Source organism: Mobula hypostoma, chromosome 6, assembly GCF_963921235.1.
Source record: "Mobula hypostoma chromosome 6, sMobHyp1.1, whole genome shotgun sequence".
NCBI lineage: Eukaryota > Metazoa > Chordata > Chondrichthyes > Myliobatiformes > Myliobatidae > Mobula > Mobula hypostoma.
In genome coordinates, this window is record NC_086102.1 from 183,363,199 (window position 1) to 183,389,960 (window position 26,762).

Below are 26,762 nucleotides of genomic sequence, written 5' to 3' on the forward strand. Positions count from 1 at the left end.
AATATATAAAGTAGTTGTCGAGTAATAATGAAAGTAGTTGTCAAGATTAATATAGAGAATGGATAGTAAATTATGGCAATGAGAGATGACAAGTACACAGTGCCAAATGGGTTAAATTTCCAGAAATTATTTTGTCGAAGGATAGAAGCCATTCCTAAATATGTTGAAATTAGAAAATTGTAAGTAAGAAGCTCAGATGGGCAGCCTAATGGAAGAAAATCAATAGAAGAATATTGTGAATTGCCATAGGAGATAGTGATAAAGAAAAGGCAGGATAATATAGTCACAGATGTCTATGGTGAATTTGATCTCAGCAATGTAAGCCTTTTATAAAATATGACAAATTTAGAGTTGCTGAGGGAAAAGTTTTGAACATCATATTGGCAATAAGAGCAGTAAAAACATGTTGGAGATGGCACAGAAATGAAGAATGATAGAAATTGCTGTATAAACTGCAAAGTTTAGGAGACAGGGGTAATGACAGGGACAGAGAAAATATTTACAAACATAGGGATGAGAAAACACAATTGCTTGGTTAATCATTGACAAAGACGACAAGGGAACAAAACGTGGATTTAATGATAAATGAGTGAGTTAACGCACAACCAATAGCTGGCTCACGTTTCAGCAACTTAATTAGTACCTGTAGAAATCAATTATAATTCTACACAAAAGAAAACTGAACTCACACAGCTAACATTATGGATTGGGAATTTCAAACTAATTTGTTTTCGAGTGCTTATACAGAGATTTTTAGTTTCTTTTCACATGATAGACTGGGATGTCCATTAGCTGGGAAAGGCAAAGAACCTGCACTTAAATTTTATAACTTGTAACAGTAGTCAAAAAGTTCAAAAGCTAGATATACCGTAGGGTGACACGGTAGCATTGTGTAGTACAGTGCTTTACAGTGCCAGCAACCGCGGTTCAATTCCCGCCACTGCCTATAAAGAATTTGTACGTTCTGCCCGTGACCACAAGGGTTTCCTCTGGGTGCTACAGTTTCCTCCCTCAGTTTAAAGACATACCGGTTGATTGGTTAACTGGTAAATTGTCTTGTAATTAAGCTAGGATTAATAAATTGTCCCGTAATTAAGCTAGGATTAAATCAGGGGATTGCTGGGTGATTTGGCTCAAAAGATTGATTCCGTGCTGTATCTCAATAAATAAATAAAATTTATTTAAATTTGCGAGGGCCCTGTATCTAAGAATGGATGTGCTGGTAATTGAGAAGGCCCAGAGGTAGTTTAGAGAATGATCCTGGAATAAAAGGAGAAGTGTTTGAATTGTGGAGCAGACTTGGTGGGCTGAATTCTGATCTTAGGTCTTAAATGAACAAGTTAGGGAAAACAACTTGTAAAGCAGAACAATGATAAGTGGAGAAATAAAATGAAGGAGCCCTGCACTGTGCTGCTGTCAGAGTCGAAGGAGCCGTACAGTCTAATAGTGAACAACTGTCTTGGTCACTTTTCTTGTGATTGCAAGGCCTCGTATCTGCATTGCCTGCTGGTGCTGTGATTTGCACCTCAGCCCTGAAGTAACAGTGTTTCATTTGGCTGTATTCATGTACGATTCAATGACAATTAAACTTGAATTGAATTTTATTGAATCACTGTACAGTTACTGAATTCATGAATTTATTTCCACTTACTTCAGTTTTTATTCTACACGTATTTCAAAAATGTCTGCTATTATGTTAGCATAATTCAATTATACAAGAGATAAAAGTCAGTCAGAGAACGCGTGTGTGCATTAAAATATTAATGACCCGAGAGCAACTCACCTGGTTCCTTCAGAGCAGTAAGGACAGATTTTCCACTAATATGTTCCGAGTAGGTAAACCTCATGACACAATCATTTTCTGTTCTATACAGGCACAGAACTGCATCCTTATCATCAGTGTCTAGAGGACAAGAATGGAACATTATGTTCAGTCCTGTGAATGTATCACGGAGTAGATCAAGTAGGTTGAGGTAGAAGATCCGGCAAATAAAGAGTTACATAGTGGAGAAGGTTCAAGAGACCAGATGGCCTACTGCTGTGTTAGAATATATAAACAGTCAGTTCAAATGGCATATCATCAAGCAAACTAAATGTTGCCATTGTTTTCCCAAAAAGAATACTGCCTAAAGGCTGCAGTCATATCATAATATCTCAAAGAATGTTATTTTTAAAAATTTTTTTACATGCTGTTGGTACAATTACAGTTTCTTGCACAATTTTGTCAATTTCACATGAAGCATACTTTCTAGACAAACATTTGTAATTTATTCGAATTTCACATTATTTTGAAATATCAAAGACTAACATTCAGAAACGAAGTCAACAATCGTCATCGATGCCATAAGTTAAGAGGATTTTAAAAAAAAAAATGCCAAATTTTAAATGCCTTAATCCTCAACCCAACTAAATGCTTTCAGCAAATAAACCAAAATCTAATACTCAGAAATGTAGACTTGGCCCAATTAAGATTAAATTTCAGTTTCTGAGCACAAAGTATTGTGATTCATTGTTATGTACCAACTAAATGATTTGAATTGAATTACATTCATGACCTTGATGTTGGGGATGGTGTCTACATCTGATACTGCACCGATGGCAGCCTGTTCAACCTGAGGCGGCTACAGTCCCACAACAAGACATTGGAGCAACTCATCCGAGAGCTACTCTTCGCCAATGATGCTGCCCTTGTTGCCCACACAGAGACAGCCCTGCAGTGTATAACATCCTGCTTTGCAGAGGCTGCCGAGCACTTTGGACTGGAAGTCAGCTTGAAGAAGACAGAAGTTCTCCATCAGCCTGCACCTCAGGAAGATTACCACCCTCCCCGCATCGCCATTGGTGAGGTAGAGCTGAAGACAGTCCACCAGTTCAGCTATCTGGGGTGCACCATCTCGTCAGATGCCAAGATCGACAAAGAGATTGACAACAGACTGGCAAAGGCAAACAGCGCATTCAGCAGGCTGTACAAAAGAGTCTGGTACAACAAGCATTTGAAGAAAGGCACAAAGATCAGCATGTACTGAGCCGTTGTACTGACCATCCTCCTGTACGGCTCCGAGTCGTGGGTCACCTACCGTCACCACCTATGACTCCTTGAGCATTTCCACCAGCACTGCCTCCGCACCATCCTCAACATCCACTGGAGTGACTTCGTCACCAACATCGAAGTCCTCGAACAGGCGGAGGTCACCAGCATCGAGGCCGTGCTGTTGAAGATGCAGCTGCGCTGGGCAGGGCACATCTCCAGGATGGAGTATCATCGCCTGCCCAAGATTGTGCTGTATGGCGAACTCTCCACTGGCCACCGTGACAGAGGGGCACCGAAGAAGAGGTACAAGGACTCTCTGAAGAAATCCCTTGGTGCCTGTCACATTGACCATCGCCAGTGGTCTAATTTAGCCTCCGATCGCGAGGCCTGGGGACACACCATTCACCAGTCTGTCTCTTCCTTCGAGAATGCACGCAGGGCTGGCATTGAGGACAAAGGGAGAAGGAGGAAGAACTGCGACACAGCAGCACCAAACCCAGAACAGAATTTCCCTTGCAGCTGCTGTGGCCGGACCTGCCTGTCCCGTATTGGCCTCGTCAGCCACCAGCGAGCTCGCAGCGGACGTGGGCAGCCCCCTTCCTAAATCTTCGTTCGCAAAGCCAAGCCATGAGACATTAGTACTTGTCTGCATTTACAAAGGAAGGCCAGTATCGTTGAGCTGATCATGAGAAATGTTTTAATTCCCATTCCCATTCCAAAATGTTGGTCCATGGCCCCCTCCTGTGCCAAGATGAGGCCACACTCAGGATGGAGGAGCAACACCTTATAATATTCCGTCTGGGTTGCCTTCAACCTGATGCCGTGAAAAGCGATTTCTCCTTCTGGTTAAAAAAAGTTTCCTCACCCACACCTCTTCTTCTCCAATTCCCCACTCTGGCCTCTTACCCCTTCTCACCTGCCTGTCATCTCGACCAGGGTCCCCTCCTCCTTCCCTTTCTCCTGCGGCCCACTCTCCACTCCTATCAGATTCCTTGCTATCCAGCCCTTTATCTTTCCCACACACCTGGCTTCACCTATCACCTTCCAGCAATCCTCCTTCCCCTTACCCCACCTTTTTATTCTATCATCTTTCCCCTTCATTTCCAGTCCTGAAGAAGGGTCTCTACCTGTCACCTCCCACTGGAGGTCCAATTTCAATAATAAGAGAACAGCTATACTCCAGATAAGCTGGAACCATCCCCTGCCAAGCAAAACTGAAATTGAACAATTTTGGAGGATCTGCAGTCCCACACAGTAACGTGTGGAGAACAAAGGTAAAGAAATTAATACTCGAGCTGGCTGGATGACCAGGAATAGTGAGAGTAAAACACAATACATGGCACAGTACAGGTGAAAACCATGTTGATTACAAAATATTCAAAGGGGCAGCAAAAAGAGTGCAAAGCAACGAGAGAGCATGATTGAAATCTGGCAGCGTAGAATGGAATTCCAACAAATGTAGCCCTGTGACAAGAAAAGGGCTATGAAGAGAAGTGTGAATGATCAAAGACCAAAAAGAAAATGTTCTCAAGGAGGAAAAGACTAGCTATTTTACATCAAGTTCTAATTGTGTACTTTACATCAATTGTTCTGTATTTATTATTTCAATAATATATCATTTAATTAATTATGGGTTATATGTAAAAATACGTTAATTGCATATGTTATCACATTACCACGTGACGCATCCGTGCCTCACTTAAAAGTAAATTCGGAGTTAGACTTACATTTCCGACTCCCGTGTCCTCACTTGAACTCGTTTACTGTTTTGAAGTTACAAAACAGAACATCAATGTTTACTGAAGATGATGATGCTCCTGGAGACCCAGGAAAGGAAGCTACAGCTGTACTTAAAAAAGGATTAAGAGAATACTGCAGTAAAGCTAGTCAAGTGTTAAGTGGACATACCGGCTGTCCCAGATGGGATGTATCCTAACTAAGGGGGCAAGTTGCAGAGCCCCTGGGGGTGGCACGGTAGTGTAGTGGTCAGCACAACGCTTTACGGCACAGGCGACCCGGGTACAATTCCTGCTGCTGTCCGTAAGGAGTTTGTACGTTCTCCCTGTGATCGCATGGGTGCTTCGATTTCTTGCCACAGTCCAAAGATGTACCGGTTGGTAGGGTAATTGGTCATTGTAAATTGTACCGTGATTAGACTGGGGTTAAATTGGGGGACTGCTGTGTGGCGTGGCTCGAAGGGCCTGTTTCGTGCTGTATCTCAATAATTTTTTTTAAATCTTTCAATTAGATCAGGGAGAGGTGCGAGAGGAGTGGAAGATTTCAAATGTTATGCCACTTGTCCAAAATAAAAGTACGTAGACTTGCCAGTGTGATTGCAACATACTGCTGGAACGGTCGCACAAAAAACTGATTCACCCTAGGTTGCTTGTGCTCAAGCTGTTATAGATCTGTGGCTGTGTACTGAACTTCCTTTTAAAAGCTCTGAATTGTAGAATGTTTGAACATTCAAAAGTTTGTGTAATGTTGAGGTATGGACTATAAACAGTGGATTTGGGTTTCATTATTTCCAAATGACTTTTATTTTTAGAAACAAGGATTCACTTACTGAGGACGTCGACTGTCAGGATCTCATCCTTGCAGAGTTTTTGACAAGTCTGATTGTCAGCCAGTCTTCCGGAGTTAAACAACCTGCACTCGATACACTCCCTGCAACAAACAGAGTAACAAAGAAATATTTGTTATGTTTTTCACAAGATTTGAAATACAGAATCCACCTTCATGAAACACTCATACATTCGTTCGTTTGTTATGTGCTGTGCCATATGATGTGGGCAACCATGATCTATCCATGACCGTGATTATTTTTGGCAAATTTTTCTACAGAAGTAGTTTGCCATTACCTTCCTCTGGGCAGTGTCTTTACAGGACAGGTGACTCCAGCCATTGTCAATACTCTTCAGAGATTGTCTGCCTGGTGTCAGTGGTCACATAACCAGGACTTGTGATATGCACCAGCTGTTCATACGACCATCCACCACCAGCTCCCATGGCTTCACGTGACCCTGATTGGGGGCAGGGAGGGAGGTGGTGGGGGGGCTAAGCAAGCACTAAACTTTGCTCAAGGGTGACCTGCAGGAGGGCGGAGGGAAGGAGCACCTTACACCTCTTCAGTAGAGATGTATCTCCACCCACCACCCCAATGAAACATGACTTTCTACCTTATAGTTTAAAATGAAAACAAGAGTAATTTTTGATTCCTTAGATTCCCTGTTTCATCTCCTTTGCTGCTGGAGCTCCTGTCTATCTCACTCTTGTTTCTAAACCATTACTCCAATACTTGCCATTCACCCTCATTCTGTGATCTATTAACGTGAAGCTTTTTTTTTACTTGGTAATAATATTTACAGTGCCTTGAAAAAGTATTCAGTCCCCACAACTATTTTTACATTTTACTGCAACACACATCAAAGTTGCTGGTGAACGCAGCAGGCCAGGCAGCATCTGTAGGAAGAGGTGCAGTCGACGTTTCAGGCTGAGACCCTTCGTCAGGACTAACTGAAGGAAGAGTGAGTAAGGGATTTGCAAGTTGGAGGGGGAGGGGGAGATCCAAAATGATAGGAGAAGACAGGAGAGGGAGGGATGGAGCCAAGAGCTGGACAGGTGATAGGCAAAAGGGATACGAGAGGATCATGGGACAGGAGGTCCGGGAAGAAAGACAAGCGGGGGGGGGACCCAGATGATGGGCAAGAGGTATATTCAGAGGGACAGAGGGAGAAAAAGGAGAGTGAGAGAAAGAATGCGTGCATAAAAATAAGTAACAGATGGGGTACAAGGGGGAGGTGGGGCCTTAGCGGAAGTTAGAGAAGTCGATGTTCATGCCATCAGGTTGGAGGCTACCCAGACGGAATATAAGGTGTTGTTCCTCCAACCTGAGTGTGGCTTCATCTTTACAGTAGAGGAGGCCGTGGATAGACATGTCAGAATGGGAATGGGATGTGGAATTAAAATGTGTGGCCACTGGGAGATCCTGCTTTCTCTGGCGGACAGAGCGTAGATGTTCAGCAATGCGATCTCCCAGTCTGCGTCGGGACTCGCCAATATATAGAAGGCCACATCGGGAGCACCGGACGCAGTATATCACCCCAGCCGGCTCACAGGTGAAGTGTTGCCTCACCTGGAAGGACTGTTTGGGGCCCTGAATGGTGGTAAGGGAGGAAGTGTAAGGGCATGTGTAGCACTTGTTCCGCTTACACGGATAAGTGCCAGGAGGGAGATCAGTGGGGAGGGATGGGGGGGATGAATGGACAAGGGAGTTGCGTAGGGAGCGATCCCTGCGGAATGCAGAGGGGGGGGGAGGGAAAGATGTGCTTAGTGGTGGGATCCCGGCTCTGCCAGAAAGCTTAAACTGGGAGTAAGTTTGTATTTCAGGAGGACAACAACCCAAAGCACACTGTCAGAGCAACCATAGAGTGGCTTCAGGTGAGGAAAATTGATATCCGTGTGACCCAGTCAAGTCCTGACCATAACCCATTAGAACATCTCTGGCAAGACCTCAAGATTGCTGTCCACTGCCGCTCCTCAACTCACCTGTTATAGCTTGAGCAATTTTGCAAGTGGGAATGGGCCAATCTTGCTCTGTCACATTGTGCAAAGCTAATAGTGACTTAGTCAAAAAGACGACTGCCTGAAATAGCTGCGAGAGGTTGTTCAACTAAATACTGAGCAAACAGGAATAGATACTTTTGAACTGCTGACATTTCAGTTTTTCAGGCTTGACAATTTTCCCTGTTTTTTGGGCTCTACTGTGTAAAAAAGGAGCATGTGATTCACAACTAAAAATTCTCAGTTAAATCGATCAAAATATCTGGCTGTGATACTCATTTCTGCCGACCGGTGCTGTTGTGACATCTGCACCGGACTTCGAGACGAGTGGCCGTGGGTTCGAATCTGGCCAGCTCCGTACAAGCTTTCCATCCATGCTGGCTTGCTCATTGAGCTAGCAACTCAATCTCATAAAAAACAAGACCAGATGCTAAAGAAAAGGCAAGGTTGCTGTCCGATTCGCCGTGAGGTGCGGAGAGGAACAACAACAAAACTCATTTATCTGAACAAAGGGTTGGGGGCTGAACACTTCCACAAGGCACTGTAAACGTATCCATGTATATCAAAATTTTAACGCATAACATTCAAGTAATGTGCTGTATGTACGCGTGGAATCTCAAATCAACCCCCTCCTTTCTGAAACGCCACTTAATTCACACCTTTTTGTGCCGCAGGCATCAGGGCACGTCGGGCACTTTTCGCAGGTGTCTCCAAAAGCTCCAGGTTCAGTGCACGAACACTGACCACATGCACAGTTGCCTCTCCCGCTGCAAATCTGCCCATCGTCGGACAGGCAGGACTCTAATTCTGTGGAGCAGTTACAGTTGTCTCCGATCCAGCCTGCATGACACTTGCACTCACCACAGTGACATTCTCCATGACCTGTGAACAGACGTAGTCTTGGGTAAGGTATTCCGTCAGAAAATATTAGAAGAAACACATAAAGTGAACTTGCGATAAAATTTGATGGCTCTCATTGCAACTGGTGCAATCCATGGGTAATAGGTGTGTAAATACTCAAAGAGCATAAATTAATGATATTTCATACACAAACATGTTTATAGTTGAATCTTTGCAAGATGTACTTGAAAAGGATTAACAGGGATCCTGCTTAATTGAAGAAATTAATGAAAACATATATTAAAACATATTTATAATTAAACATTTGAAATCATCCTTCACATTTGGAACAATTTTTTTACATGATCACTGTATTGCTGATATTTCAGCAGCAATATATATCCTACATGAAGCAGCATAAATGGTTCCCATGAGGTAATCTTTGTCCATTATGTTTGGGATTCAGTTTTGTTGACGAGGACAAGAATGGGGGAGGGGCAGGTGTCTGCCTGCAATTGACCAATAATCCTCTCCCTCTAGCTAATGCTGTCAGAGGAAGGGTAGCTAAAAGGTGATAGGTGAAGCCAGGTGGGTGGGAAAGGTAAAGAGCTGGAGAAGAAGGAATCTGATAGAAGAGGTGAGTGGACCATAGGAGAAAGGGAAGGAGGAGGGGGCCCAGGGGGAGGTGATAGGCAGGTGAGAAGAAGTGAAAGGTCAGTGTTGGGTATGGAGGAAGGGGGGTGGGGGGAAATTTGTTCACTGGAAGGAGAAATCGATATTCATACCATCAGATTGGAGATTACCCATACGGTATATAAGGTATTGCTCCTCCACCCTGATATTACTAAAGCAATGTCAATGATACTTCGTATACCAGTTGGTGTCACTGCATGTCCATGCACGAGAACATTACACACACACAGAGAGGGACTGACACCGCAGGGGGGGAGATGCCAGAATTAAAAGGTGGGGAGAGGGAAGGAGGATAGCTAGAAGGTGATAAGGTGAAGCCAAGTAGGTGGGAAAGGTAAAGCACTGGAAAGAAAAGAAATTCTAGTGCATCTTCAAAGTGCACTGGTGAGCTACATTGTACTATTCTGATTTTCAAACGAGGAAGGATATATTTGCTCTGGAGGCAGTACAGAGAAAGCTCATTAGATTGACACATCAGGTGAAAGAGCTGACAAACGAAGAGAGATTGAGACAATATTCATTGAAGCTTTGAAGGACTGAACAAGACAAATGGCCTTTCATTCATTCTGTTATGGTTATTATTTTATTATGGATTTATTGAGTGTGCCCTGAAGAAAATGAATCTCAGGTCGTATGTGGTGACTTTACTTTGAACATTGAATGTTGACACCCTTGATCCAGGTTTTTACATGGGAAGATAACATGCAAAGATGAACTGCAGCAGAAACTGTGATAACATGAAAATATTTTCTTCCCTGATCGCCTGGAAACAATAAAGCTAATACACATTTTAGAGATTTTAGTCCTGTAGACTATTGTATCTATGCAGATTTCCCATGTGCCCTTAATCAAACAGTCGTGAATAGTTTGTGCTGTGGTGCGAATAAAACCTTACAACAAAAATTAGTTCAGAATCATTGGTGTCCTTACAAATTCAATTATATTTCAGATAGATTTTGACTACAAATTAAACAATGGGGAAACAAGCCATCGACAAATTTGACTTTTGGAGACCAATTCATAATGCTGAATTTTGAGGTTACACAGATAACATTCCTTCCTAAATAGACAATTTTACATACACAGCCAAGCCTTCAACCGACGTTCACCATCACATTAGTGACATTAAAAGAACTGAGAATTTGTACGATTAAGACATTACCAATGGAAATCAGAACTGGAGATCAGTTTTAACCCCATCATTATTGACACAGTTTGTTATCTTCTGCACTGATTGAACAAAAGACAAATGGTCTTTCCTTGATTCTGTTTAGTTAGTTATTGAGATACAACATGGAATGGACCCGGTGAGCCACATTGCCCAACAATCCCCTCATTTAATCTGAACCTAATCAGGGGACCATTTACCAGACATCCCACCTCTCCCGGAAGTTCCGGGAGTCTCCCGCATATTAATAGTGGCTCCCTGATGCCCGCAAATTATATACAATATCACGGAAGTCAGTTTTTTTTGAGAGCGAGCGAGAGAAAGCAAGAGAGAACGCGAGAGCGACCACGAGAGAGAGAGCGTGTGGAGAGCAAGCGAGCAAGAGAGAAAGTGAGCGAGAGCAAAAGCAAGTGACAGAGCGCGAGCGAGAGCGCGCCATGGCAGAGTGTTCCAAAAAAAATATAAAACATACGTCACCCCAGACTACACTAAAGTGTACCCCTGCCTAACAGGGGTCAAAATAATGACAATGTTGCTCGTACTGCACTGTTTACAATAGTGACTTTTCTATTGCCCATGTGGGTTAAGACTGTAAAAGACGTGTTGAGGTGAGTTTAACAGGTGTCTTTCGTTCATTAGTATTGCTAACGTTATTTAAACTAGCTGGCTAGCTGCTAAGGAGCTACTCTGTTGCAGACATCCCACCTCTCCCGGAAGTCTCCCGCAAATTGATGGTGCTACCTCCCTGAAATGAGTTTTTGCAGGTTGGATGTCTGATTTACAATCACCTACCAACCAGTACATCTTTGGACTATGGGAGGAAACTGGAGCACCTGGAGGAAAATCATGCAGTCGGGGAGAACGTAGAAATTCCTTACTGGCAGCAGTGGGAATTGAACCCTGGTCACCTGTATTGTAGAGCATTATGCTAGCCACTAAATGGTAGATGGACTTGCAAAATCACGGCTCCACAAGTTTAACTATGATATAGCAAGCTTTCCTATTGTGCTCTGCTCAGTATAAAAGATGAGAATTCATTGTGCACAGATGATAAGCAGACTGCATTGGCAGGCTGAAATTCTGAATACTTCTTGCTACTGATACAAGGAAAACAATACACAACATCATTCTGATTCATCTGCTCCTTCTCATAAGTTACAATCAATGTTTACGTTTTCAAATAGTCACTGAATATTTTCTTGGCCTCTCTTTCCAAAACACTTCTAATTGTACACTTGATAATTTTTGTTGATTATTGGAATTTACTTTTTACTACTTTAGTATTCTTATTATGAATTGCTGAACTTCTTAAACAAGAAAGCATTAGCTACAATAGAGAAAAAAAAGCAAAAAATCACTTTCATTGGTCTACGTAATTCAATCTCAGCTGGAAATAATTAAAATGCTCATCTATTAATGGATTCTTTTACAAATTTGAACAACATTGAGACAACTTTGACAGTTTTGATAATACCAACTGATAGAATGCTGATGAATGATAATGGTCACTAAGACACTAACATTCAGTAATATTTTAATCATTACTGATCTATACTTTTTCTCCTTTTTATTTCTCGCTTTTAATCCAATCTGTCTCTTCCATTACATTTTCTGAAATTTATTTTGCAATAGATATTTATACTTGTTTAGACTTTATTCTTCAGTCTGAAAAAGAGATCTAGATGCTTTATCAAGGCCATCATGCAAGAAAATATAATTTAAAATGTGCAAGATTTAACAAACTTTCCACTCTAACTTGGAGCTTGATCCAGGTGCAGAACTGTTTAAGGTGAGTATCCCCACCCAACTGAAAATGACAAACATTGCCCCACTTGTCCATCATATAGCAACATGATTACTGCCATTACTCCCCTCAATTTACCCTGCCTACCAAGCCTATCAACACACACAAAATACTGGAGGAACTCAGCAGGCCAGGCAGCATCTATGGAAAAGAGTAAACAGTTGACATTTCTTCAGGTCTTCTACCAACCCCTTCATCCCACATGTACCGAGGTTACTCCCAGCTACCAAGTAAGTCTCTTCTCATCATTAAAATTGACACCCCTCCCCCCCCCCATCAAGGCTATCACTGGACCAACACACATTCTTATCCACCCACTTTCCTCTTACCTTTACTGATCCACCACCCTGTCTCCACCAGTGATCGACGAGAAGATGGCTCCTATGCTTGTCTTAGCCCCCAACATTTGTTCCTGATCTCTGCATCTCACAACAACAGACATTCAAAATGAAAGCTTACAGGGTATGCGTCCTGTTCCTTAACAAGAACAATTTTCCAGTGGCAGGTCTATCCGAAACTGATTGAGTAATTGCCTTGAGACGCCAAATAATTTTAGATCAGCCTGGATCTGAATACTACTTCCAGCAATTTTTTTGTTTTTATTTTTATCAAGTTTTGCTTTGAGCCAAACAAAATCAGTTCAGAAAATGTCAGCAGCAGAGCTCCAGCAACTTTACAGTCCACACTGAAATGTCAGAAAAAAAGCAATACAAAAAAAACAGCGAAACCACCAACAGCAAAAAATATCAAACCTGCCCATTTCAGAGCAACTACAACAGCCTCTATTCTTGTAGCTGCAGCTGACTCATCATGAGGACAGGAGGCTAAACACAGTCACTGTTTCCGTAATTACCTAAAATTCCGTAAAATTACTTGCTTCTAATTCCGGCTGTGGGTTTACTCATCCTCCAAGATATAAACATCCAACACTATCTGTATTTTTCTTTGAGGCCCTCTGTAGGTCATGCATGTCGCAACCCAGCTCTCTCCATGATACACAAGACAGGACAGTACGATATGGTGAGTAAGCTGTGCCTATGTAGCCGGCTCCCTCTCTTCATGCAGCTGATGAATCTAAAGGAACGGCAGAGACCGATACAGTTTGGCACCAACGGCATAGCAGGAGTTACCAGTCAGCGTTGAACTTAACGTGGGACTGGCTTGGGAACTTCAGCTCCAGACTTTTCTTTGGGTTTACCCCTGAAGCCTGATCCATGAGTGGGTTTGGCCCCAAGGCAGCGGAGGTTAGAGAACAGAGTTCTCCCAGTAGATGGGCTACCAAACACGGCTAAAAAGCCCCATCTACCCAAAGCAACTGGTTTTAAGGTGCCAGTAACCCACCTTTGCCCCTTCTCCTGTCAATAGAAGCTGTTGCACTGGGCTTAGTAGCTAATCCACATGTGAAGGCCGGGAGCTAGACTTAGATGTCAGAGGCTATTTGAGATGCATGCCATTGGGAGCATTTAATAGGTAGTGGGAGCTTATCCCCACTACTCTCCTGGCTAAACAACCTTAAGGAACCTGTATTTTTGTAAATGTTAATAAGTTAAATATACTGAACATTGACCCAAACGTGAAGTACATCATGCTATAGAGGATTAAATATAATCCATGTGATTTACTTATCTTTTCAACTACACATTTGGGCATCATAAATAGTAATGGCCTTCTGTCTTTCTGGTGGACGTTTTCCCTTTTCATGGATCATATATTGATGTGGAAATTTTCCAACAGGAAAAGGCCCAACTTGATTCTCCAAATGATAGTCCATCACGATGAGCGTCCAGTTCAGAAAGTTATACAGTACTGCTCTGAGGAAGCAGATAAGCTCCTGTGAGACAGCTTTGAATCTGGTCCATGTTCAGAGACTCAGCCATCAGCTTAGATCAATATGTCACCACCATCACAGAGTTCACCAGCAAAACTAGGTGTTGCCAACTGGATAGCATGGATGATCTGGGAGATCCACTCCCAAATGAAGTTGAGGTCTGCAGCATTCAAACCAGGTGACCCTGACCTTCACATGGGACCTCACTGACACCAAAGTCAATGTTGCAGACTATCAGTGTCATTCTCTGATAGGATACCTTCACTTGGGTGTCAGGGTGGAGATACGTCTCTACCAAAGGAGGTGTAAGGAGCTCCTTCCCTCCGCTAGCCTGCAGGTCACCCTTAGGCAAGGTGTATCCTTGCTTAGCTCCCCGATCAGGGTCATGTGAAGCCACGGGAGCAGGCGGTGCACATCACAAGTCCTGGTTATGCGACCACAGACGCCAGGCAGACAATCTCTGAAGAATAGTGATAATGGCTGGGGTCACCCATCTTGTACCTTCACTTCTAGTAGGTCCGTCCTTTCGCAAGACCATACTCAGAGATGGTGATGGGTGATGAGTGCTCTAACCAGTTTTGTATGTTTATAGTAGGCTTGATTCTTTTTAGTATTAAGTCGATTTTCAACGTTCATTATGGCACTCTGAAGGGGTAAAAACAAATGCCTTGATAATCTAGTTTTGTTACCAAAATTTGATACCGTATGAACTTACAGCTGCTGTTTTTAAGAAACAATCAACTCAGACTGAGTATAGGAAGTGGATGAGAACTTTCCCATATCAACAGCTCAAAGAAAGGAATTTTTGTTTCCTTCTGCATTCGACAACTTCAACTGAAACTTCAAGCAAAAGCAAGTTTTTAATTCACCAGAGACCTGGTCGTCACTCCTCATTGCCACAGTGTCAGCATTGTGTCTGATCTTAACATACACATTATTGTAAGAGTCAGCAGTAGTCTGCCTTTTTCTGAAAAATATTTGAATGCAAGTTTTATTTAATGCTTCAGAATTCCACAGGTCTTATTTTGACTATTAATTTAATTTTGTATAACATCTTCCAAGTAGTTTATAGAAAGTAAGTTTTCACAATGGTCTAGGAAACTTACTGATTTGACCTCCCAAAAACTATAAACAAGTAAAAATATATAAAACTGCAGTATGTGAAATTCATTTTCATTCCTATGAATTTCAGCAAATACAGGCCCAGAGCCATCAAACGCTCTTCATATGACAAGCCATTTAATCCTAGAATAACCTTTGTGAACCTCCTATGAATCCTCTCCAGTTTCAGCACATCTTTTCTTAAATAAGAGGCCCAAAACTGCTCACAATACTCCAAGTGAAGCCTTACCAGTGCTTCGTAAAATCTCAACATTACATCCTTGCTTTTATATTCTAGTCTTCTTGAAATGAATGCTAACATTGCATTTGCCTTCCTCACCACAGACTCAACCTGCAAATGAACCTTTAGGGAATCCTATACAAGGATGATAAAACTTATTCCAATCTGGGTCTCTATTGTGGACTGAGGGTGGGAAGGAGGAAGGGAGAGGGAGATCATGGTTGGGAGCACAAACACAAAATAATTTGTCGATGCTGGGGTCAAAGCAACACTCACAACAAGCCGGAGGAACTCAGCAGGTCGGGCAGCATCCCGGTTGGGAGAACTGGAAGGGAGAGGGGTGGGAGTGGGAAGCACCAGAGAAACATTCTGTAATGATCAATAAACCAATTACTTGGAGTCAAATGACCTTGCCTGGTGTCTCAGGGCTGGGTGTGTCTGCACCTGTGTCACTCCCCACCCCGGCACTCCTGCTCTAGTCACCTGTCCCAGACCCCTCCCTCAGCACACCACCCACACCATTCCCAACATCCTTTCTTCCCGCCAGACTTACAAGCTCACTCTCCGCTCCACGTTGACAAATATAATACTGTGCAAAAGTCTTAGGCCCCCTAGCTATATACGTATATGTGTCTAAGACTTTTGCACAGGACTGTAAATGCTTTGAACTGTTCGATAAAGTAACTTAGATGGAATCACTGAATCACTATAGAACAGATGTGCAACATTCATGGAACTGATTATTAATCTGCATTACATTACAAAGACACAATTGAAATTAATCAGACATACATCAAACTTTATGTAATTCCTGGTCCTCAATTGAGAGAATATATTTAGAAGGTAAATAATTTTGTAAACCATTTTTACTGTAATATAACTTGCTGGTACTGGCAATGGAATAGAAGTTCATTTCAGAAAGCAATAATTAAATGATATTCCACATGGATAGGACATAGCACATCGAGTTATGATTTCAGATTCTTAAAATAATAACCAATCTTCCAAAACAAGTCAGCAGCACAGGTAACACACACAAAATGCTGCTGGAACGCAGCAGGCCATCGAGTCTGCTCTGCCATTCCATCACAACTGATCCAGGATTCCACTCAACCCCATACGTCTGCCTCCCCACTATACCCTTTGATGCCAACTGATGAGGAAACTATCAATTTCTACCTTAAGTGTACCCATGGACCGCAGTTTGTGGCTGAGCATTCTATAGATTCACTACTCTCCGGTTAAAAAAAAAAAATTCCTCCTTACCTCTGATCTAAAAGGTTGCCCCTAAATTTTGATCTGTGCCCTCTAGTTCTGGACACCCACATCACAGGAAACATCTTCTGCAGATCCACCCTATCTAGTCCTTTCAACATTCAGTAGGTTTCAATGAGACCCCCCCTACATTCTTCTGAATTTCAGTGAGTACAGCTGCCAAATGTTCCTTATATCTTAACCCCTTCATTCCCAGAATCATTCTCGTGAACCTCCTCTGGACTCTCTCCAATGACAAAACATCCTTTTCGAGATGTGGGGCCAAAATTGTTGACAACTCTCCAAATGCGGCCTGGCTAATGTCTTATAAAGGCTCAACATTATCTCCTTGCTTTTTATATTCTATTCCCCTTGAAGTAAATGCCAAAATTGCATTTGCCTTCTTTACTACAGACTCAACCTCTAAGTTAACCATCTTGGAATCTTGCATGAGAACCCCTGATGTTCAAACCTCCTCCCCATTTAGATAATAGTCTGCACTATTGTTCCTTTTACCAAAAATGCATCAGACATTTCCCAACACTGTATTCCATCTGCCACGTTTTTGCCCATTCTTCAAATTTGTCTAAGTCCTGCAGTAATCACATTGCTTCCATAGCACTATCTACCCATCCACCTACCTTTGTATCATCTGCAAACTTTGTCACAAAGCCACTAATTCCATTATCCAAATCATTGGCAAACAATGTGAAAAGCAGCAGTCCCAACATTGACCCTTGAGGAACACCACTAGTCACTGGCAGCCAAGCAGAAAAGGCCTCCTTTACTCCCACTCGCTGCCTCCTGCCTGTCATAATGCCATAGGATTTTGTTTTGTTAAGCAGCCTCATATGTGGCACTTTATCAAAAGCTTTCTGAAATTCCAAGTAAATGACACCTACTGCCTCTCCTTTGTCCACACTGCTTGTTACTTCCTTAGTAAACTGCAACAAATTTGTCAGCCAAGATTTCCCTTGACAGAAACCATGCTAACTTTGACTTATTTTATCATTAGTATCCAAGTACCCTGAAACCTCATCCTTAATAATAGACTGCAACACTTTCCCAACCACTGAGGTTAGGTTAATTGGATTATACTTTCCTTTACCTTGCCTTCCTCTCTTCTTAAAGACATTTGCAATTTTCCAGTCCTCCGGGACCATGCCAGAATCCAGTGATTCTTGAATGATCATGACCAATGCATCCGTTATCTCTTCAGCAACTTCTCTCAGGACTCTGGGGTATAGTCCATTTGACCCAGGTGACTTGTCCACCTAAAGACCCTTGAGTTTGCCCAACACTTTTTCCTTTGTAATAGCAATGGCACTCACTCCTGCTTTCCTGATTCTCACTGACCTCTGGCACACTGCTAGTGTCTTCCACAGTGAAGACTAATACAAAGTACCCATTAAGTTCATCTGCCATTTCTTTGTCCCACATTACCACCTCACCAGCATTATCTTCCATTGGTCTAATATCAACTCCTACCTTCCTTCTACTCTTTATATAACCAAAAAATCTTTTGGTATCCTGCTTTATGTTACTGGCTCGTCTGCCGTCATATTTCAGCTTTTCCCTTTTTATAGCTTTTTTCATTGTCTTTTGTTGGATTTTATAAATCTTCCAAATCATCCAACTTCCCACATACTTTTGCTACCTTATACACCCTTTCCTTGGCTTTTATGCAGTCCTTTACCTCCCTTGTCAACCACGGTTGCCTACCCCTGCCATTTGAAAGCAAGTATACTTGCTCTCCATAGAATCATCGAGGAAGTCAAGAAGAACAACCTACCAGCCGTGCTTACTTGCATCGATTTTTGCAAAGCTTTTGACTCCATTCACTGAGGTGAAATGCTGAAGATCCTGAAAGCTTACAGAGTGCCAGACCATCTACTGAGAGCAACAGAGTCCAGCTCTACCAAAACCATGGCGAAAGTTGTATCACCAGACAGAGAAACAGCAGTGTTCAAGCTCCTAGTTGGTGTGCTGCAAGGAGATGCTCTGGCACCCTACATCTTTATAATCATCCTTGATTACGCTCTACATCAAGCTACCAAAGATCACGTCAAGCTTAGTTTTACCATAAAACCAAGGATGAACCAAAAGGGTCAGACCAGTTACGCTCACAGATCTCGACTTTGCAGATGACATAGTCCTGCTCTCTGACCAGATGGAGGAAGCACAGCAGCTACTGACAAAAGTGTAAATTAGGTGCAATAAAGTTGGACTTCACCTAAATGCTAAAAAGACAGAGTACATGGCGTTTAACTGTGATGAAGGTACAATCAAGACCGTAAAGAATGATACCATTAAGAAAGTTTTTGACTTCAAGTACCTCTGGTCAAGAATGATGAGTTCAACGAAGGACATAAAGATATGGAAGGCGCTGGTGTGGAGGGCTATGAACGACACGAAGGAAATCTGGAAGTCGAACCTGACCAGAGGGCTTAAAAAGAGGATCTTCATAGCAGTCATTGAGTCCATTCTCACGTACGGATGCGAGACGTGGACACTCACCAAGACGATGCAAAAGTCTCTAGATGGTTGCTATACACGAATGCTCTCGGATGGCTCTTGACATGAGTTGGTAAAAGCACATGACGAACGTTGAGCTCTATGACGACCTACCGATGCTCTCCACTAAAATCGAGGCGAGAAGACTGCAACTAGCGGGGCACTGTCTACGCCACCCCGAGCTACCTGCCAGCCTAGTCATCATATGGGAGCCCAAGCATGGGAGGATGAACCCTGGGCACCCTCGCAAGACTATGGTCAAAATGCTCCCAGAAGACAGCGGCACGGCTAATCTAGCTGAACTTAACACATTGATGAGGGAGAGGGAGAAGTGGAGAGTCCGTCATCGTGCCTGATGCTGGCCCCCTCTGCCTGAGTCGATGTAGTAGTAGTAGTAGTAGCCGTAGCCATTTGAGAACAACTTCTTCTGTGGGACATATCTCATGACATAGCCTCATGAACTATTCACAGAAACTTCAGCCACCTCTGCTCTGCTGTCATCCTTTGCCAGTATCGTCCTTCAATCCACCTGGGCAAGCTCCTCTCTCATGCCTCTGTAATTCTCTTTACTCTGTTACGATACTGATACATGTGACTTACTGCTTCTCCTTCTCAAATCACTGTATGAATTCAATCCTATTATGATCACTGCCTCCTAAGGGTTCCTTTTCATTAAGCTCACTAATAAGATCTGGGTTATTACTCAACACCCAATCTAAGATAGCTTTTCACCTAGTAGGCTCAAGCACAAGCTGCACTAAAAAGCCATCTCGTAGGCATTCAACAAATTCCCTCTCTTGCAATCCAACACCAACCTGATTTCCCCAATCCCCTTGCATATTGATGTTCCCCATTACAATTGTGTCATTACCCTTATTACATGCCTTTTCCAGCTCCCTTTGCAACCTCAACCCCACATCATGGCTACTATTTCCATAATGGTTTTTCTACTCTTGCAGTTTCTTAACTCCACCCACAAAATTCTACCTTCTCTGACCCTATGTCAACTCTTTCTAAAGATGTAATTCCATCTCTTACCAATAGAGCCACATCACCGCCTATGCCTTCCTGCCTGTCCTTTCAATACAACATCCTTTGATGTTAAGCTCCCAGTTACGGCCTTCTTTCACCCATGACTCAGTGATGCCTACAATGTCATACCGGCCAATCTCTAATTGCACCACGAGTTTGTTCACCTTATTCCAAATGACAGACAGGAGTTTCTGTGAGCCTGATAGAGATACCCGCATGGTGTGCTGCCTCCCAGGTGCCAGGATACAGGATGTCTCGGATCGGGTCCAGAATGTTCTGAAGGGAGAGGGCAAGCAGCCAGTTGTCTTGGTACATATTGGTACCAATGACATAGATAGGACAAGGGAGGAGGTCCTGAAGAGAGATTTCCAGGAGTTAGGAAGGAAGCTGAGAAGCAGGACCTCCAGGGTAGTAATCTCAGGATTGCTACCTGTGCCACGTGCTGGCGAGGGCAAGAATAGTCGGATCAGGCAGATGAATGCGTGGCTGAGAGACTGGTGCAGGGGGCAGGGCTTCAGATTCTTGGATCATTGGGATCTCTTCTGGGGAAAGTATGACCTGTTCAAAATGGACAGGTTACACCTGAACCTGAAGGGGACCAATATCCTGGCGGGAAGGTTTAATAGAGCTGTTAGGGAAGGTTTAAATTAATTTGGCCAGGGGATGGGAACCGGAATGATAGAGCAGAGGAGGGAGAAAACAGAAATGAATCTACGATAGTGAGCAGTAAAGATGTCAGGAAGGACAGGCAGGTAATGGGGCAAATTTGCAGCCATTGGGATGAGTTGCAGTGCAATAAAGTTGCAGTGAAATCAAAGTGAAAAGTACCAAATACTGGTCTTAAGGTGTTATACTTAAATGCACGCAGCATAAGGAATAAGGTGGATGATCTTGTCGTACAGCTACAGATTGGCAGGTATGATATTGTGGCCATCACTGAGACCTGGCTAAAGGATGCATGTCTCTGGGAGCTGAACGTCCAAGGATACACGGTGGATAGGAAGGTAGGCAGAGGGGGTGGCGTGGCTTTATTGGTAAGAAATGATATTAAGTCATTAGAAAGAGGTGATATAGGATCGGAAGGTGCAGAATCTTTATGGGTTGAGCTAAGAAATCGCAGGGGTAAAAGGACCCTGATGGCAGTTATATACAGGCCTCCTAACAGCTGCAGTGATGTGGACTACAAAATACAACTGGAAATAGAAAATGCTTGTCAGAAGGGCAGTGTTATGATAATTGCGGGGGATTTTAACATGCGAGTAGATTGGGAAAATCAGGTCAGCACTGGATCTCAAGAGAGAGAATTTGTAGAATGTCTGCAAGATGGCTTTTTAGAACAGCTTGTTGTTGAGCCCACTAGGCTGTACTGGATTGGGTATTGTGTAATGAACCGGAGGTGATTAGAGAGATTGGGGTGAAGGAACCCTTAGGAGGCAGTGATCACAACATGATTGAGTTCATTGTGAAATTTGAAAAAGAGAAGCCGAAATCCGATGTGTCAGTATTTCAGTGGAGTACAGGAAATTACAGTGACATGAGAGAGGAACTGGCCAAAGTTGACTGGAAAGGGACACTAGCAGGACGGCGGCAGAGCAGCAGTGGCTGGAGTTTATGCGAGAAGTGAGGAAGGTGCAAGACAGATATATTCCAAAAAAGAAGAAATTTTCGAATGGAAAAAGGATGCAACCGTGGCTGACAAGAGAAGTCAAAGCCAAAGTTAAAGCAAAGGAGAGGGCATACAAGGAAGCAAAAATTAGTGGGAAGACAGAGAATTGGGAAGTTTTTAAAAGCTTACAAAAGGAAACTAAGAAGGTCATTAAGAGGGAAAAGATTAACTATGAAAGGAAGCTAGCAAATAATATCAAAGAGGATACTAAAAGCTTTTTCAAGTATATAAAGAGTAAAAGACAGGTGAGAGTAGATATAGGACCGATAGAAAACGATGCTGGTGAAATTGTAATGGGAGATGGCGGAGGAACTGAACGAGTATTTTGCATCAGTCTTCACTGAGGAAGACATCAGCAGTATAGCGGACACTCAAGGGTAGCAGGGAAGAGAAGTGTGCACAGTCACAATTACGACAGAGAAAGTACTCAGGAAGCTGAATAGTCTAAGGGTAGATAAATCTCCCGGACCAGATGGAATGCACCCTCGTTTTCTGAAGGAAGTAGCTGTGGAGATTGCGGAGGCATTAGCGATGATCTTTCAAAAGTTGATAGATTCTGGCATGGTTCCGGAGGACTGTAAGATTGCAAATGTCACTCTGCTATTTAAGAAGGGGGCAAGGAAGCAAAAAGGAAATTATAGACCTGTTAGCTTGACTTCGGTGGTTGGGAAGTTGTTGGAGTCAATTGTCAAGGATGAGGTTACGGAGTACCTGGAGGCATATGACAAGATAGGCAGAACTCAGCATGGTTTCCTTAAAGGAAAATCCTGCTTGACAAACCTATTACAATTTTTTGAGGAAATTACAAGTAGGCAAGACAAGGGAGATGCAGTGGATGTTGTATATTTGGATTTTCAGAAGGCCTCTGACAAGGTGCCACACATGAGGCTGCTAAACAAGATAAGAGCCCACGGAATTATGGGAAAGTTACATACGTGGATAGAGCAACACACAGGCAGCATCTCCAGGAAGAAGTTCAGTCGACATTTCAGGCTGAGACCCTTCGTCAGGACCAACTGAAAGAAGAGCTAGTAAGAGATTTGAAAGTGGGAGGGGGAGGGGGAGATCCAAAATGATAGGAGAAGACAGGAGGGGGAGGGATGGAGCCAAGGGCTGGACAGTTGATTGGCAAAAGGGATATGAGAGAATCATGGGACAGGAGGCCTAGGGAGAAAGAAAAGGGGGAGGGGGGAAAACCAGAGGATGGGCAAGGGGTATAGTGAGGGGGACAGAGGAAAAAAAAGGAGAGAGAGAAAAAGAATGTGTATATAAATAAATAACAGATAGGGTACGAGGGGGAGGTGGGGCATTAGCGGAAGTTTGAGAAATCAATACGTGGATAGAGCATTGGCTGATTGGCAGAAAACAGAGTGGGAATAAAGGGATCCCATTCTGGTTGGCTGCCGGTTACCAGTGGTGTTCCACAGGGGTCCGTGTTGGGGCTGCTTCTTTTTACATTGTACATCAACAATTTGGATTATGGAATAGATGGCTTTGTGGCTAAGTTTGCTGATGATACGAAGATAGGTGGAGGGGCCGGTAATGCTGAGGAAACAGAGAGTCTGCATAGAGACTTGGATAGATTGGGAGAATGGGCAAAGAAGTGGCAAATGAAATACAATGTTGGAAGGTATACGGTTATGCACTTTGGTAGAAGAAATAAATGGGCAGACTATTATTTAAATGGGGAAAGAATTCAAAGTTCTGAGATGCAACGGGACTTGGGAGTCCTCGTACAGGGTACCCTGAAGGTTAACCTCCAGGTTGAGTCGGTGGTGAAGAAGGCGAATGCAATGTTGGCATTCATTTCAAGAGGAATAGTGTATAAGAGTAAGGAGGTGTTGATGAGGCTCTATGGGGCATTAGTGAGACCTCATTTGGAATACTGTGTGCAGTTTTGGGCCCCCATCTTAGAAAGGATGTACTGATGTTGGAGAGAGTTCAGAGAAGACTTACGAGGATGATTCCTGGAATGCAGGGGCTAACATATGAGGAGCATCTGTCGGTTCTTGGATTGTATTCATTAGAGTATAGAAGAATGAGAGGGGATCTCATAGAAACATTTCAAATGTTGAAAGGGTTGGACAGAGTAGATGTGGAAAGGTTGTTTCCCTTGGTGGGTGAGTCCAGGACAAGAGGCCATAGTCTTAGAATTAGCGGGTACCCAGTTAAAACAGAGATGAGGAGAAATTTTTTTAGCCAGAGAGTCGTGGATTTGTGGAATTCGTTGCCACATACAGCTGTGGAGGCCCGATCATTAGGGGTGTTTAAGGAGGAGATTGACAGGTATCTAATTAGTCAGGGTATCAAGGGATATGGGGAAAAAGCCGGAAATTGGAACTAGATGGGTGAATAGTTTAGCTCATGGGGGAGCTGCAGAGCAGACTCGATGGGCCGAATGGCCTACTTCTGCTTCTTTGTCTTGTGATCTTGTGAATGTTGGCATTCATTTCTGGAGGAATAGAGTATAGGAGCCGGGATGTGATGTTGAGGCTCTATAAGGCACTGGTAAGACCTCACTTGGAGTACTGTGGGCAGTTTTGGGCTCCTTATTTAAGAAAGGATGTGCCGACATTGGAGAGGGTTTAGAGAAGATTCACTAGAATGATTCCGGGAATGAGAGGGTTAACATATGAAGAACGTTTGACCGCTCTTGGACTGTACTCCTTGGAGTTTAGAAGAATTCGGGGCGGGGGGGGGGGTCCTCATAGAAACATTTTGAATGTTGAAAGGCATGGACAGAGTGGATGTGGCAAAGTTGTTTTCCATGGTGGGGGAGTCTAGTACAAGAGGGCATGTCTTAAGGATTGAATGACGCCCAGTCAGAACAGAGATGCGAAGAAATATTGTTAGCCAGAGGGTGGTAAATCTGTGGAATCTGTTGCCATGAGCGGCAGTGAAGGTCAAGTCATTGGGTGTATTTAAGGCAGAGACTGATAGTTATCTGAGTAGCCAGGGCATCAAAGGTTATGGTGAAAAGGTGGGGGAGTTGGGACTAAATGGGAGAATGGATCAGCTCATGATAAAATGTCGAAGCAGACTCGATGGGCCAAATGGCCAGCTTCTGCTCCTTTGTCTTATGGTCTTATGGAATGCAATGTGCATTTGAATACAGCCTCTTCAGTCCTTTTGAATCTTGCTACTGTGGTACAATTTAACTCTTCACTCAGTCTGCATTTGTACCCAATCATTGGCTTGTCCTTCCTTACATTCATACTACATATTACATCATCTACTTGTAAACCTGCTGGCTCATCCTCAGCTCTATCATACTGGTTCCCAACTTCCTACCATATTTAAAGTACTGCCAGCAGCTCTCATAAACCTACCCGCACGAATATTTGTCCCCCTCGGATTCAAGTGCAACACATCCCTTTTGTACAGGTCCCACCTGCCTAGAAAAGGTCCCAATTATCCAGAAATCTGAATCCCTGCCTCCCTCCTCCAATTCTTCAGCCACACATTTATCTGCCACCTCATTCTATCCTATCCTCACTGTCACCTGGCACAGGCAGCAATCCAGAGATTACTACTCCTTGAGGTCCTGCTTCTCTGTTTATTAAGTTCAAAGGTATGGTTCTGATGAAAGGTGAACAGTTGACTCTGTTCATATCTTAACCAATGCTGCCTCACCTTCGAAATATCTCCAGCACTTTCTGGATTCTTTAGAACTATGTATCATGAATAGGTATACATTAGAAATTCAGAGGTGTAGAAGACAAATGTATTGGCTAGAAAGTAATTGACATTTGTTGCAAAAAGGTATCCTGAAGTATATTGATGTCCATCGATTTAGCAATGAGCCCACTGTTGTATTAATCTATATTAGCCACTTGAATTCAGGATCTCATTACAAACAGGTAAAGAAGGCATGAGCTAGATGAATGGGAAAGTGAAACACAATGAATGCAAATATTAAATATTGCATAGAAATTAAGAACTTTGAGCAACAACTGGAAGGCCATGAAACTGATTCAGAAGCTTAACTAAGCAGACACAGGCAACAGCACTGTATGCAGAATGCCACGGATTTAATACCTTGCAATATTGAGAATCTTATGACCTTAATTACATAAATAGAAACTGAGAGACAAGAGGCCTTCCCCCTTTTCCCTAAATATTAGTATATCGTAGTCTCCCATTTTAATTCTACTTCTCATTCTGTTATGTCCATGATCACCTCTACGGTCACAATGAGGTCATTCTCATGTTGGAGGAGCAACAGTTCATATCCTGTCTGGGTAGCCTCCAACCTGATGACACAAGTGTTAAACAACCCCCTCTCCACTGTCCATTTCCCAATATAGCTCTTATCCATTCTCTTCTCCTCACCTAACATCCCCTCTCTCTGGTGCCCCTTTCTCCAATCGTACATGTTTCTCTCCCATTAGGTTCCTCCTTCTTCAGCCCTTTACCTCTTCTATCACCTCTCACCTCCTCCCTCATCCACCCACCTTCACATTTCGATTTCCAACAATCGCTCTCCTTCACACGACACTTTTCTATATAACTGCGAGAGATTGAACGTGTACCCTTTTAACTCCTCCCACATCATTCTCTACATAGCTAACCATTCCTTCCAGTAATGGATTACTTTTACTTCTTGGTAGTTATTGAACTACATCTGGTGCTTACTCACGTTGGAGAAAACAAGCAGTTTTGGTGGCCACTGTGCAGAACACCTCTATTCAATAACACAGGTGACTTTAAATTTCCAAACAAAAGTTACCTTAATCTTCCATCCACTCCCACGCTAACACCACTACTTCCTGCTCCAAGGACATCCAATGTAACCTTGGGAAACTATCCAGCCATGTAGAGTCAGAGAAAATTATAGCACAAAACAGACGCGTCAGCTCATCCAGTCTATGCCGAACCATTTAAACGGCTTTGTCAATCCCAACCCACTGAACCCTAAACTGAAAGACAATTAATAAGCAGCCATTTTTTGTGTGCATTTAAAAATAAAAAAGGTTTCATTTTTTTCCCCTCTTCTATCTTCAACTGCTGGTATTTTCAATGCAAAT

The 26,762-nt window shown here is 43.0% G+C and overlaps 1 protein-coding gene across 1 annotated transcript in view; it reads right to left on the reverse strand.

Moving 5' to 3' along the window:
- itgb5 (integrin, beta 5) overlaps positions 1–26,762 on the reverse strand; it is a 135,244-nt gene that overhangs the window by 13,976 nt on the left and 94,506 nt on the right. The window contains exons 11-13 of the mRNA XM_063052418.1: positions 8,254–8,476; positions 5,598–5,698; positions 1,784–1,903 (exon numbers count right to left, since the gene is read on the reverse strand). Of these exons, the coding sequence (XP_062908488.1) occupies positions 1,784–1,903; positions 5,598–5,698; positions 8,254–8,476 (444 nt within the window). The remainder of the gene's footprint in view (positions 1–1,783; positions 1,904–5,597; positions 5,699–8,253; positions 8,477–26,762) is intronic.